This window comes from Carcharhinus amblyrhynchos, chromosome 3 (genome assembly GCF_965287045.1).
Source record: "Carcharhinus amblyrhynchos chromosome 3, sCarAmb.v2.hapA, whole genome shotgun sequence".
NCBI lineage: Eukaryota > Metazoa > Chordata > Chondrichthyes > Carcharhiniformes > Carcharhinidae > Carcharhinus > Carcharhinus amblyrhynchos.
Window position 1 is genome coordinate 68,822,668 of NC_137326.1, and position 15,913 is coordinate 68,838,580.

At 44.4% G+C, this 15,913-nt stretch overlaps 1 protein-coding gene across 1 annotated transcript in view; it reads left to right on the plus strand.

Annotated features, from left to right (window-relative positions):
- LOC145340550 (ephrin type-B receptor 1) overlaps positions 1–15,913 on the plus strand; it is a 555,098-nt gene that overhangs the window by 466,772 nt on the left and 72,413 nt on the right. Inside the window, exons 8-9 of the mRNA XM_080185026.1 lie at positions 7,908–8,016; positions 9,142–9,206. Coding sequence (XP_080041152.1) covers positions 7,908–8,016; positions 9,142–9,206 — 174 coding nt within the window. The remainder of the gene's footprint in view (positions 1–7,907; positions 8,017–9,141; positions 9,207–15,913) is intronic.

A 15,913-nucleotide genomic window follows, 5' to 3' on the forward strand; every position in this document is an offset into this window, starting at 1 on the left:
CAGATGAATTCAGCAGGGACACTAACGGCATCCCTCACCTCAAACATCCTGCAGGAGGAACATTGCACTGCTTTCACTGCCATTCCCTCTAGATAAAAAGGAAGAAAGATCTTGCCTGATATTTCCTCACCCCCTTAGATTACAAGAATAAGTGAAAAAAGGAGAAAGCTTACCTGCTCTCAGTCCAAGCCATTTTTTTTAGGTTAGAGGAGTAGGGAGGGGGGGAGACTCTAAAAGTCTAGAGTCTCGGGTTTCCTCTCCATTCCAATTTATTGGGGGGAAAAAAACCTTCCAAAAAAAACCAAATAGGAGGTAGCTTTGCCAAGTTACCACTATCTTGTGGCGGCATGGGGACGTTAACAATGCTACCTCACAGTGTCAGCGACTAGGATTCAAATCTGGTCTGGGGTGACTGTGTGGAGTTTGCACATTTTACCCATGTCTGCGTGGGTTTCCTCCTGGTGCTCTGGTTTCCTTCCACACTCCAAAGATGTGCAGCTTAGGTGGATTGGCCATGCTTAGTTGTCGCTTAGTGTCCAAAGATGTGTGGGTTAGGTGGATTAACCATGGTAAAAACATAGGGTTACAGGAATGGACATGGAGAGGATGCTTTTACAGCGTGTTGATGCAGACTCAGTGGGCTGAATGGCCTCTTTCATTGTAGGGATTCCACAATTCCAAGATAAGCTACTATCTGATCCGATCCTGTGAGAATCTAGACGAGGGTGTTTAAAACTAAGGGGTGGTTCATTTGAGACTGGTGAGGAAAACTCTTTTCACTCAGAGGATTCTGTATTTCTGGAAGGCTCTTTCTCAACAGACAGTGGAAGCAGTGTCTATGAATGGCTTAAGGCAAAGCTAGATAGATTCTTGACTAACAAGAGGGTGAAAGGTTATTGGGAATTAGCAGGAATGTGGGGTTGAGGCCACAATCAGATCAGGTATGGTAGCACTGAATGGCGAAGCAGGCTTGAGGGGTTCAATGGCTGACTCGTGCTCCTAATTCGTAAGTCTGTATGATTTAGTCTTTCCTCCTTCATTCTCACTACTTGAGAAGACTCTCACTATCCAATATGGTGCTGTGACAAGAAGCAACAGTCCAGCAGTAAACCTAATCATCCATGTGACCTTTGAGAGCCCAGAGGGTTACTGTCTGATAACAACATGGACATCAAGGTTGTGCATTAGCTGAAATAGATTTTCTTTCTGTGTAGCTAAACAGATTAATGTAATGCTGCACAATTTTCTCATTTTGCCTGCAATGCACAGAGACAGGAGATTCATCATTTTGTACATTCAAATTCTTATTATTGACTGAAAAATTCAGGATTATTGGACGTCAGAGGAAAGTGAAAAATTGGTGCATCTTTTTTTGCAGTAAAATAGAATAAACATATTCATTGAAGGGGAGCCTATGGCACATTAATAAATAAGCTTGGGGGAAAATCATCAACTGATATTGTGAGGCAAAGAATTGAAAGCTACAGGCTATACGTGCAGGGAGCAGGTAGATGACAGATTGCAAAATATGGAAGGCAAAATATTCTCTCTGAAGCAGGGACAAATCAAATGGCGGCAGCATACAGAGAGAGATGTTAGTCTGTACGATCAGCTCTCCCTCTTCAACTTAATATAGAATATAGAACAGTACAGCACAGTGCAGGCCCTTCAGCCCTCAATGTTGAGCCGAGCTATGTCCAATCCCAAGATCAAGCTATCCCACTCCCTATCATTCTGGAGTGCTCCATGTGCCTGTCCAATAACCGCTTGAAAGGTCCTAAAGTGTCCGACTCCACTATCACAGCAGGCAGACTATTCCACACCCCAACCACTCTCTGAGCAAAGAATCTACCTCGGACATCTCTCCTATATCTCTCACCATGAACCTTATAGCTATGCCCCCTAGTAACAGTTACATCCACCTGAGGAAATAGTCTCTGCACGTCCAATCTATCAATCCCTCTCATCATCTCATAAGCCTCTATTAAGTCGCCTCTCATCCTCCTCCACTCCAAACAGGAAAGCCCCAGCTCCCTCAATCTTTCTTCATAAGACCTACCCTCCAAACCAGGCAGCATCCTAGTAAATCTCCGCTGCACTCCCTTCAATGCTTCCACATCCTTCTTATAGTGAGGTGACCAGAACTGAACACAATATTCCAAATGTGGTCTCACCAACGTCCAGTACAGTTGCAGCATAACCCCACGGCTCTTAAACTCAAACCCCCTGTTAATAAACGCTAATACACTATAGTCCTTCTTCATGGTTCTATTCACTTGAGTGGCAACCTTCAGAGATCTGTGGATATGAACCCCAAGATCTCTCTGTTCATCCACATCCCTTAGAACCCTGCCGTTACCCTGTAATCCACATTCAAGTTTGTCCTACCAGAATGAATCACCTCACACTTATCAGGGTTAAAATCCATCTGCCACTTTTCAGCCCAGCTCTGCATCCTATCAATGTCTCTTTGCAGCCTGTAAGAGCCCTCCATCTCGTCCACCATTCCACCAATCTTGGTGTCGTCAGCAAATTTACTGACCCACCCTTCAGCCCCCTCTTCCAAGTCATTGATAAAAATCACAAATAGCAGAGGACCCAGCACTGACCCCTGTGGTACACCACTGGTAACTGGCCTCCAGTCTGAACATTTTCCTTCCACCATCACCCTCTGTCTTCTGTGATACAGTAAGAAGTCTGACAACACCAGGTTTAAGTCCAACCAATTTATTTGATAGTAAACTCACAAGCTTTCGTGGTTTGCCCTTTCGTCAGGTGAATGGAGAGTTCTGGCCTCAGACAGAGCATATAACAGCACAGACAGTTTACAGATTACTGATTTAAAGTGCGAATCTTTCCAGCTAACCTGCTATTCAAATCTTAAAGATGCAGACAATGTGAGTGGAAAGAGCATTATGCATAGGTTAAAGAGGTGTGTATTGTCTCCAGACAGTACAGTAAGTGAGGTTTCACAAACCCAGGCAAGTCATGGGGGTTACAGATAGTGCAACATGAACCCAAGATCCCTGTTGAGACCGTCCTCATGTGTGTGGAACTTGGCTATCAGTCTCTGCTTAGCGACTCTGCACTGTTGTGAGTCGTGAAGGCCGCCTTGGAGAACGCTTACCCGAAGGTCAGAGGCCAAATGCCCGTGACTGCTGAAGTGTTCACCAACAGGAAGGGAACAGCCTTGCCTGGTGATTGTCCAGCGATGTTCATTCATCCGTTGTTGTAGCGTCTGCATGATCTCCCCAATGTACCAAGCTTCGGGGCATTCTTTCCTGCAATGTATCAGGTCGACAACGTTGGCCGAGTTACAAGAATATGTGCCGTGTACCTGGTGGAAGGTGTTCTCACGTGTGATGATGTCATCCGTGTCAATGATCCGGCATGTCTTGCAGAGGTTGCTGTGGCAGGTTTGTGTGGTGTCGTGGTCACTGTTCTCCTGAAGGCTGGGTAGTTTGCTGCGAACAATGGTCTGTTTGAGATTGTGTGTTTGTTTGAAGGCAAGAAGTGGGGGTGTGGGGATGGCCCTGGCGAGGTGTTTGTCTTCATCAATGGTATGTTGAAGACTCTGGAGAAGATGTCGTAGCTTCTCCGCTCCGGGGAAGTACTGGACGACGAAGGGTACTCTGTCCACCGTGTCCCATGTTTGTCTTCCGAAAAAGTTGGTGCGGTTTTTCGTTGTGGTGGATCAGAACTGTCGGTTGATGAGTTGAGCGCCATATCCTGTTCTTATGAGGGCATCATTCAGTGTCTGGAGGTGTCTGTCACGATCTTCCTCATCTGAACAGATCCTGTGTATATGGAGGGCTTGTGCGTAGGGGATGGCTTCCTTAACATGTTTCGGGTGGAAGCTGTGGAAGTGGAGCATTGTGAGGTTACCCATGGGCTTGTGGTACAGTGAGGTGCTGAGGTGACCGTCCTTAATGGAGATGCGTGTGTCCAAAAATGCGTCCAATTCGGGAGAGTAGTCCATGGTGAGTCTGATGGTGGGATGGAACTTGTTGATGTCATCATATAGTTGTTTCAGTGATTGTTCACCATGAGTCCAAAGGAAGAAAATGTCATCGCTGTATCTAGTGCATTGGTTGAAGGTCCTGTGCGGTGAAGAGGTCTTGTTCGAACCTGTGCATGAAGATGTTGGCATCTTGAGGTGTGAAATTGGTCCCCATAGCTGTTCCATGTGTCTGGATGAAGAACTGATGGTTGAAGGTGAGGACATTGTGGTCCAGGATGAAGCGGATGAGTTGTAAAATTGCATCTGGAGACTGGCAGTTGTCGGCATTGAGTACTGAGGCAGTTGTAGCAATGCCATTGTCGTGGGGGGTGCTGGTGTAGATTGCCGAGACATCCACTGTGACTTGGAGTACTCCCGGTTCAACTGCTCCATGTGTGCTGTGTTTCTGTAGGAAGTCCGTAGTGTCACAACAAAAGCTGGGGGTTCTTTGTACAATGGGTTTTAGAATGCCCTCGACGTAGCCAAAGAGATTCTCACACAGGGTCCCATTGCACAATATGATCGGGCGGCCGGGTGTGTTGGCCTTCTGTATCTTTGGTAGGCAGTAGAGATCTCCAACGTGGGGAGTACTTGGGATGAGAGCACAGAGGGTGCTCTGAAGGTCCGGATCAAAGGTCTTAATCAGTCTGTTGAGTTGATGGGTGTGTTCTTTGGTCGGATCTGCAGGTAACTGTCTGTAGTGTCCTTTGTTGTTCAGTTGTCGGTACACTTTTTTGCAGTAATCTGTTCTGATCAGTATGACAATGGCCCCTGCTTTATCTGCTGGTTTGATGACAATGTTGGGGTCGGTCTTGAGAGCGCGGGTGGCATTCGGGGATGTCTTGTGAGTGTGGCTGATGAATCTAGTGTTGACGCTCACTGCACAGGGCCTTCAACCGATACTATACACTAGATACATAGATGACATTTTCTTCCTTTGGACTTATGATGAACAATCACTGAAACAATCATATGACGAAATCAACAAGTTCCATCCCACCATCAGACTCACCATGGACGACTCTCCAGAATCGGTTGCATTCTTGAACACGCACATCTCCATCAAGGACGGTCACCTCAGCACTTCATTGTACTGCAAGCCCATGGGTAACCTCACGATGGTCCACTTCACCAGCTTATACATGAAACACATTAAAGAAGCCATCACCTACAGAAAAGCCATCTATATACACAGGATCTGCTCAGATGAGGAGGATCACAATAGACACCTCCAGATGTTGAAAGATGCCCTCATAAGAACAGGGTATGGCACTCGACTCATCGATCAACAGTTCCAACGTGCCACAACGAAAAGCCGCACCAACCTCTTCAGAAGACAAACACGGAACATGGCGGACAGAATACCCTAAATCATCCAGTACTTCTCCGGAGCGGAGAAGCAATGATATCTTTTCCAGAGTTACCAACATGTCATTGATGAAGATAAACATCTCGCCAAGTACATCCCCATACCCTCACTTCTTGTCTTCAAACAACCGCACAACCTCACACAGACCATTGTCCGCAGCAACTACCCAGCCTTCAGGAGAACAGTGACCAAGACACCACACAACCCTGCCGCAGCAACCTCTGCAAGACATGCTGGATCATCGACACGGATGCCATCATCTCATGTGAGAACACCGCCCACCAGGTTCACGGTACATACTCTTGCAATTCAGCCAACATTGTCTACATGATATGCTGCAGAAAAGGATGTCCCAAGGCATGGTACACTGGGGAGACCATGCAGTCACTATGGCAATGGATGAATGAACACCGCTCGACAAGTGTTCTCTTCCTCTTGGGGAACACTTCCATGGTCACAGGCGTTCGGCTTCTGATTTTCGGGTAAGCGTTCTCCAAAGTGGCCTTCACGACACATGACAACGCAGAATCGCTGAGCAGAAACTGATAGCCAAGTTCTGCACACATGAGGACGGCCTCAACCAGGATCTTGGTTCATGTCACACTATCTGTAACCCCCCATGACTTGCCTGGGCTTGCAAAATCTCACTAACTGTCCTAGTTGGAGACAATACACATCTCTTTAACCTGTGCTTAACACTCTGTCCACTCACATTGGCTGTATGTTTAAGACTTAATTACCTGTAAAGACTCGTATTCCAACCGTTATTTTGTAAATTGAGTTTGTGTCTTTATATGCCCAGTTTGTGAACAGAACTCCCACTTGCCTGACAAAGGAGCAGCGCTCTGAAAGCAGGGTTTTGCTACCAAATAAACCTGTTCGACTTTAACCTGGTGTTGTGAGACTTGTTATCTTTTGTGGTTACCAGCATTTACTGCACACTGGGTTATTCCTGAACCAGGGTGAGATAATTATCTCTATTTTTGTACATTTTTCTCATGGACAGATTGATTTCTTTTCAGTGAGGAGCAATCTTTCAAGAAAGTGATGGGCAAGAAATCGAAGGCTTCAATCCTGATTGGGGTAGTAGAGTGGAACTTGGCCCTATCGTTGACAGTGCTCTGCTACGGCAGAGCTGAGTTACTAAGCTGAAAACCTTCAACACCAAGAAATAATAGGTTGTTCAGCAAAGAATTGCCAAGCTTTTGCTGTTATTAGCTGCATTGCTTTAAATGAAATTGTCTAAAACAATGTCAGAGCAGTTCAAAAAATTGGCCACAATGAACCTGTGCTGCATTTTCTTGGTCAGTGTGTGATTCAACTTGGCATCCTGAGACCAGCCAGAGTTGGCTCTGGAGACACAATGATGTTTGTGTGAGGGTCCACATGCAGCTACACATTTCACTAAGTGTGATACTCAGGGCTTGCCTCTCTGGCATTGGCCTGAAGTGCTGGAAGGGGGTTGGTGTATCAACATGGTATGGCACACGTCAGTTGTACTGATTGTTCTCTCGGGAACATTGCTTTGTGGTTATTATGTACTTTTTAGTGTAATCTACTTAGCATCAGGATGCCAAGGGAGGCAGGCTGGTGCTGTTCAACTCAAGCCAACTTATACAAGAGAGATTAAAAGTGTGTACCTCATTTCCTTAGGGACCAAAGCTGCTGTTTTCAGTGGCCAACAGGGACACCTCCAGTGTTGCCTTTACCAATATGATGGCACCCATAATGCAGGCACAGAGTGAGCATGTGACATTACACCATAAATTCTATCCTGTTTGCAAACCCTGTCATAAAAAAAAACAATGTGCAGTTCTTCTCCCCAAAACAGATTGTTAAATACTGATTCTCAAAGATAATAACCACCTACCCCCCACCACACTCCCTGAAAGGCTACAGCTAAATTGAAATGTATAACACATTTAGCTATTACGCTATGATATATATATAGTTCACCTCACCTAGCAATGGGCCTCATTCATACAGAGCTTGAGCATGCCTGCAAGACTGACCAGAGCTGGGGGCTCACAGCTTTACCAGCTGGACTTACCGACAGCTTTAGGTTCCTACTGCATTGGATTCTTATCACTTTTTGGTTCTTCTTTCTGGCAGTCATCGGTTGGAATGCCAACCTCCTCTAAAACACCCTCTTGCTTTCAAGAATCAATTTTATTGGACCCTCCTCAGTAAGCAAGAAGTAGGCATTTATTTTACTATAAAAAGGCAGAAAGCGATTCGTAGCATACAATGGGTTAAACTAACTCGATTACAAGGTATTTTAAACTGAAGCCTGAAAGCAAAAGCAGTGATGGAAGGAAATGTGATTTATAAAAAGGCCAAGGATTGAGGGTTTGATACTGTCAGAGTGCATTTGACATGCATTTCATATTAACCTTAACCAGCATTGACGAAGTGGAGCTGAAATGTTAGAGTTGGAGCTTTCAGCCTGATTGTAAAGATCTTCCTTTAATGATCTGACTTGTTGCTGTAATGATTGTTGATGAAGTTCCTCACGTTGCTCCATTTTTCTCTTTGTAGATGACTACAACTCTGAGCTGAGAGAGCAGTTGCCATTGATTGCAGGTTCAGCAGCCGCGGGAGTGGTCTTCATTGTCTCGCTGGTGGCTGTATCGATCGTCTGCAGCAGGTCGTTATGGAAACGGATTCTGACTTTATACCAGTAAAATACTCAGAGAAAACCCTGGTGCTTTTCCTAACTGACCACTCTGAATGAAAGAATATTGTAATCTGCTTGCAAAAACATATCTTTGTTGTTGGGGAAGGTGTCTTCATGTTCTTGTCCACACAGTCTAGTCAAAGGTGAAAGCACCTTACTATCGGCCATTTCTGCTGAGCAGAGACATTCCAATCATCTTACTGGATTGATTACTTCCCATCGTGGTCCTGAATTTCCTCTGATCAAGAGCAAGGGGATCTTTATCTTGAGGGGCTTCGTAGTACTAATAGGCAGAAGCTATCCTTCAGTCTCTGTCTGGAGTAGAATATTCTACGGAGGGTATCACACCTCAGGTAGGATATGTCAGCCCTAGATAGGGTGCAGCACAGGTTGACCAGAACCACACCAAGGTTAGAAGAACTAAATTATGAAAGTGGGTTGTATTCCCTTCAGTAAAGGAAATTGAAGAGTGTTCCACTAAAGGTCTTTAAAATTTAAAGTTTATTGATGGGGTAGATACTGAAAGAAACAGATCCCTCTGTTGGGGCAATCAAGGACTAGGAAGGGTTTGGTGGGGCCGGTGGGAGACAAAATCTTCACAAGTTAGAGCCAGACCTTTCAGGAGTGAAATCAGGACTCCTTTACATAAAGGATAGTGCAAATCTGAAACTCTTTCTTTTGGTAGTGGGTGCTGAAGCTTTGATTGAAGCTTTCAAGACAGATTTTTATTTGGTCAGGCATCAAAGAATTATGGAGCCAGGGTGAGTAAAAGGAGTCGAGATGCAGATCAGCTTTAATCTAACAGAATGGTGGATCAAGTTGGAGGAGCTGAATGGCACCCTATTTTTAGATATTGCTGCAGGAAAACCTTTTGACAAATTTATTCCCGGATCGGTCAGTCAATGTTTGCCCTTTCACTTCTGTTTGGAAAATGGTAACAGTAGAATTTTAAGGCTGCAGATTAGGTTTGAAATATTTGATGTTTCTTTTCATATTGGAATGAATCATATTGTTTGTTTTTCTCTTAAGTCTCCTTGTGCTGCATAGCCTCTCCAACCAAGAGGAATCACGTATTTGTGTTTCTTTCGGTGACAGGAAGCGAGCTTATGGCAAAGAAGCTGTTTACAGTGATAAACTTCAACATTACAGCACTGGACGAGGTGAGTGACTTGAAGAAGAAGGTAGATGAGGGCAGTGCAGTTGATGTTGTCTGCATGGACAAGTTACCGCATGGTAGGTTGTTGCATAAGGTTAAATCTCAGGATCCAGGGTGAGGTAGCTAAATGGATACAAAATTGGCTTGATGACAGAGGCCAGAGGGTGGTTGTAGAGGGTTGTTTTTCAAACTGGAGGCCTGTGATCAGCAGTGTGCCTCAGGGATCGGTGCTGGGTCCACTGTTATTTGTTATTTATATTAATGATTTGGATGAGAATAAAGGAGGCCTGGTTAGTAAGTTTACAGGTGACACCAAGATTGGTGGCATTGTGGACAGTGAAGAAGATTATCTCAGATTGCAATGGCATCTTGATCAATTGGGCCAGTGGGCTGACGAATGGCAGATGGAGTTTAATTTAGATAAGTGTGAGGTGATGTATTTTTGGACATTGAGCCAGGGCAGGACTTACTCAGTTAATGGTAGAGCGTTGGGGAGAGTTACAGAACAAAGAGATCTAGGGATACAGGTTCATAGCTTCCTGAAAGTGGAGTCACAGGTGGACAGGGTGGTGAAGAAGACATTCAGCATGCTTGCTTTCATTGGTCAGAACATTGAATACATAGTTGGGATATCTTCTTGAAATTGTACAGTATATTGGTAATGCCACACTTGGAATACTGTGTATAATTCTGGTCACCCTATTATAGAAACGGTATTATTAAACTAGAAAGAGTGCAGAAGAGATTTACTAGGATGCTACTGGGACTTGATGGTTTGAGTTGTAAGGAGAGGCTGGTTAGATTTTTTTCTCTGGAATGTAGCGCATAGAGAGGTGATCATATAGAGGTTATAAAATAATGAAGGGCATTGACTAGATTGTCAATACCTTTTCCCAAAGGTAGAAGAGTCTAAAATTTGACAGCATAGGTTTAAGGTGAGAGGGGAGAGATACAAAAGTGTCCACAGGGGCAATGTTTTCACAAAGAGGGTGGTGAGTATCTGGAACAAGCTGCCAGAGGTAGTAGTACAGGCGGGTACAATTTTGCCTTTTAAAAAGAATTTAGACAGTTACGTGAGTAAAATGGGTATAGAGAGATATGGGCCAAATGAGAGCAATTGGGACTAGGTTGGGGGTTTAAAAAAAAAAGATGGCATGGACAAGTTTCCATGACCTCTATGACTCAAAGAGCTTCACCCTATAACCGTACCAATTCAAACACCCCTGTCTGAAAATTAGTAAAACTGTTGGATTGTCATTAAAAACCTAAATGGTTCACTTGTCTTTCAATAGGCCTTGCTTGCCTGGTCTGACCTGCAACTGATTCCTAACTGATCTCTGAGGTGACCTCTGCTTACCAGCTCTTAATTTGAGTGCTATCTCAGTAATGTGTCTTCAGAGCTTTTCTTTGCTGTCACTTAATACATTTTCAATGCTCCTTGACACTGTGATTCCGTCTGACTAAAACGTTGAGGGTTGGCTGTTCGCCATGTCATACCAGGCTGTCGTCACACTGCTTGATCACTGGTTATCACTATGTCATGTTATTATAATGATATAATCACCAACCAGTCATAAGGGATTGTGTGAACACATTGTGGGTTCATTAATTAAGTCTCTGTGCAAGAGAACAGTTAAGCGCAGGAATAAAGCTTAAAGACCTCAGAGCCGTGTGTATGTGCTCCTTCCTCAAAGTGAAACTGAGAAGATCACATGATACATTTCCCTTCTAGTGATGTCATGCTGTTATCCCTTAGAGCACTGATGGGCGACCCAGACCAGTGAGTGGGACACATGAGTGACACTCCTTCGTCTCAGTGGGCCTCAAGATGAAATCAGGCTTGTTGACTATGACCTCATGAATAAGATTAAATACATTTAATACACGTTGAATATGTCAGAACAAGTTGTAGAGAATGCTTAATCATTCATACATTAATAGAATTATCATAAACTTCAAATGATAAAAGCAGAAGAAATATTTACACTTTGGACACAGGGAACATATGGCTCTCACAGTCAGTGTGGTGTACAATCAGGACACACTTCACATCACTTGCCCTTGCTTTATGTGTGTATCACTTCAGTCATACTGGTAGGGAAAAACTACATGGATGGAAATCAATGGAATATGGCAACCGTACACATAGGCAATCGTCAAAGTCAACAAAATGTCTCATAGGCTGCAGTCAGAACCCAGGTGGGCTACATGCGCCCCCGTTGCCCACCACTGCCTTACAACAGGAGATATTGCTGTTCCTGAGCTTGGAGCTATTGAATCATCAAGCACAGACTGACGGTTGTGAGCAGAGAGGAGTTTTGCCCCTCATGGACCACATCGAGTCATTTGTCCCATGAATCTAATTCGGAGAATGTCAGCCAGGTTTCCCAACAGATGTTTGCTCCTTCCTGACCTATTTTCCTATGGATGGGAGTGGGAGACACACCCTTTTGCTCAATGAATACAGCGTTGACAGTGTCCCGTCAGGTTTCAAACTTAGTATGGAGAAGTGAAAAGGTAATGAAGAGAGAGGAGCCAAGGCAGGAAAGAGACAGACTACTGATTCCTCCCTCTAGTAATGTTCCTGATCAAAAAAAGTCCTGAGGTTTTTCCATCTTCCTTTATAGCTGTGAGGTGAGATTACTCTTCTTATTTGGAGCAGATCAACCAGAAGGCTTTTGGGGAAACATCTAGGGGAGGCAGTGTCATTGTGCTGTTGTCACTGGGGGGGCTAGTAATCCAGATACCCAGGATAACACTCTGGCACCCAGATTCAAATCTCACCATGGCAGATGCTGAAATTTGAATTCAATAAGTTAAATCCAGAGCTAACAGTCTAATGATGACCACTGTTGATTGTTGTTTTAAAAAAAAAGCCATCTGGTTCATTTACCTGATCTGGACTCACACTAATGTGGTTGACTCTTAAATGGCTGAGCAAACCACTCAGTTCAAGGGCAAAAGGGATAGGCTAAGTAAATGCTGGCCTAGCCAGCGACACCCCACGTTCTCCAAAATGAATAAAAAATAATCTGCTCACCACTTTGAGCAAACCAGAAAGAGCCTGTTTCAGAAAAAGGTAAACCTCGGGTGATTTCAAAGGTGATTAGGAGGTTATGCAGAAACGAATAGAAAGTAGCAAAGGAACACAGCAGATTAAGTGAGTGGGCCAAATGATAGAAAATTAAGTTTAATTTGGGAAAGAAAGTATTTTCTAAATGCTGAGAAAGTAGGGGCAGTGAAGGAGCAAAATGATTTGGGAATTCAAGCATATAATCATTAAAAGCTGGCTTGAAAGGCTAATAGAATATTGGGTTAAAGCTCAGCCATTCAGAAATGAAATTGGAAAGTTTTTTTTAAAATGAAAGGTCATGGAAATGTGGAATACAATCCTCCAAAACTTGTGAAATCTGGTACAACTGGTGTTTATAAGAGTGATCAGTTTCTGTCAGGTAATGGTATCAAGGATATGGAGCAAAGATGGATAATTGGAGTTGAACTGTTGAAATGTCATGATCTCATTGAAAGGAGAACAGCTAAGAGGGACTGAATGGTCTTCTCCTATCCCCAGTGTTCTTATGTTCCTCTCAGTTACATTCTGAGCAAAAAGGACAGTGCAACCTCAGTGAAGTCAATTTTGCATTATGGGTTACATTGGAAAAGAGAGAAGCAAACATTGAAAGCAGTGGAATCAATGTTTACAGGAACAGATTAGAAAGTGATTTGATAGAGGATTTTAATATTATGACAAGATGGAGGAGAGCAGATAGTAACAAAACAGCTCAGGTGAGTGAGGAATCCAGAGCAAGGGAAATAATTATAAGATTAACTGTAGGACATCGAGCAGGAGAAACAGCTTCACACGTGGGGTTATGGAACACACCTCCATGTCAATGATTAAAGAGACTCCACAAATGTTTAACAACGGGTAAGACAGAATGGTGAAAGAAAGGATGGTACAGTGGCACAGTGATTAGCACTGCTGCCTCACAGTGCCAGGGACCCAGGTTCAATTGCTGGCTTGGATCATTGTCTGTGTGGAGTTTGCACGCTCTCCCCGTGTCTGCAAGCGTTTCCTCCCACAGTCCAAAGACGTGCAGGTTAGGTGGATTGGCTATGCTAAATTGCCCATTAGTGTCCGGAGTACTATCTAGAGTAAATGCATGGAGTTATGGGGACAGGGCCTGGGTGGGATTGTGGTCAGTACAGACTTGATGGGCCGAATGGCCTCATTCTGTACTGTAGGATTCTACGATTCTATAAAAGGATGTGAGAACTGCAAAAGATACATGTTTAGGATCCTGTTCCTGTGAAACATAAGCAACAACTTGAGCTAACAGCCAGTTCTCAAAACTGTCATTGTTGGCTGGAATCTCCCTGGCTCCTTGAAGGCAGATAGAATTTTCGTGGGAGTAGTCAAGGCACCAAAAAGGGAAATTAAGCTCTATTTTTTGACTGAATTGAAACTTTGAGAGCAGTGCACGCCTGTCCAGCCCTAACCTGCCCATTGCAGTGACCGCTTCCCGCAGCTGAGGGGGAGGCTGTTTCCTCGCGAAAGGTCAGAATCTCAAAAATGCAAAGGTTGTTGATGAACTCACCAGCAGCAAATGGCAAGGGTTGCAGTCTCGCCGCGTTGTATTCTTTCCATTGAGCTCTTCTTGGAGACAGATGTCACCCATGGCCGTATGCGTGTTACTTTCCAGTTTATAATGTCCTTCATTCTGCTCCTCTGCACTGATCTGACAGAGGACAGATCATGTACAGGACACTGACGTCTTGTGCTTCCACCCCCAGAACTTGTCCGCTTTCCCTAATTGGGTAAACAAGGAGGTAGCCTGTTAATCGGCCAGCCTCCCCAAAAAGCTTCCCTGGCAGCAGACCGCTAGTCCAATGCTCACAAATGTTCTGTGCAAAAGATTTCACCCTCTGTATGATTCACTGATCATAGTAGAGCTGTTTGGGGTTAAGGACACAGTGCAGGTTTGGAGCTGTGGTTTGCTAATTGATTGGTGAGTTATAAACAGCAAGCACCAGGTACTGGTAGAATAATGCCAGATGGACAGCAGTGTCTTACAAGGATGTACAAGTGTGTGTTTTGTGCAGAGTAAATTAAGAGGAGTATATTACCAGCAGTAAATGGTAATGCATCTAACAGCTTATATGGCACTGATGTTTACACAACACCCTGTTAATGGGAAGTTGTTAAACTCCCAGATGGTGCCAGCTGGCTAATCGCACTCATCTGAAAATATATCGAAATAAACACTGTCACAGCTCGAGATTGAATATATTCCTGCGTAATCTCAGTTTACATGAAAGTGTCAGGGAATTCTGAAATATGGTGAGCCATATTATAGACACTTAATGCAATGCAGCCCACCAAATTGCTGTACTAAGGAGACAGGAGAGCTGATTTGTGAGTGGTTTGCTCAGCTGCAGCACACTTTACATCCTTGTTGCTGACAGCTCACCCTCAGCACTTTGCTCTAATTGCATTACTCACTGACTAAAAGCTGCTGCTGTTTGCTTTTTCAGTTTGATTCTGCTTTTTGAGGCAGTCCGTTCAAGCGATGCCGCAAGGTGGTGTTTGCTCACTGCCATCACATTGTGTGTTGTACTTATCAGAGCCACGTGCATGCAGCTCCCTCTGCCACTGCCGGGAAAGTGGGTCATGACATCGGGCATTGGAAAATATCTTTCTCACCAGTTATCATAGTTTCATCTTTGCATCGTTACTGATGGTTAGAGGGAAGTAACAACAACCTTCCCAGATTGGGAGGAGAAAGAGGGGGTTTGGTTAAGAAGCCAGGCAGGAAAGTGATATTAAGAATATTGCACCCAATATAAAAAGAGCCTAGTGAATGCCGTTAATTTCAATTGCAATTCAGGTGCTTAACAATGCTGTCTCAATGCCAGGGACCCGGGTTCAATTCCAGCCTTGGGTGACTGTGTGGAATTTGCACATTCTCACCTTGTCTGCGCAGATTTCCTCTAGGTACTACGGTTTCCTCTCACAGTCCAAAGATGTGCAGGTTAGGTGGATTGACCATGCTAAATGTGTGGGGTCAGTGGTGTGGATCTAGGTGAAATACTCTTTTGATGAGTTAGAACAGACTTGATGGGCTGAATGGCCTCTTTCTGCACTGTAGGAATTCTCTGGATTTGCTGTGGAAAACAGGGAAGAGGAAGAGAAAAGCACATGGATGGGGAGGACAGGGATGGAACAGCGCATGGGTATCGGGAAGAGGGAGAGAACTGCACATGGATATCGGGGGACAGGGAGGGAATTACACATGGATATCGGGAAACAGGGAGAGAACTACACATGGATATCGGGGAACAGAGAGGGAACTACACATGGACATCAGGGGACAGAGAGGGAACAGCACACAGATAGGGGAGGACAAGGATGAAATTGCACACGGATATCGAGAGACAGGGAAGGAACTGCACACAGATACCTGGGATAGAGAGGAACAGCACGGATATTGGGGGACAGGAAGGAAACTGCACATAGATATCAGGGACAGAGAGGAACAGCACACGGATCTCGGAGGACAGGGATGGAACCGCATACAGATATCGAGAGACAGGGAAGGAACTGCACACAGATACCTGGGATAGAGAGGGAATAGCACATGGATATTGGGGGACAGGAAGGAAACTGCACATGGATATCAGGGACAGAGAGGAACAGCACACGGATCTCAG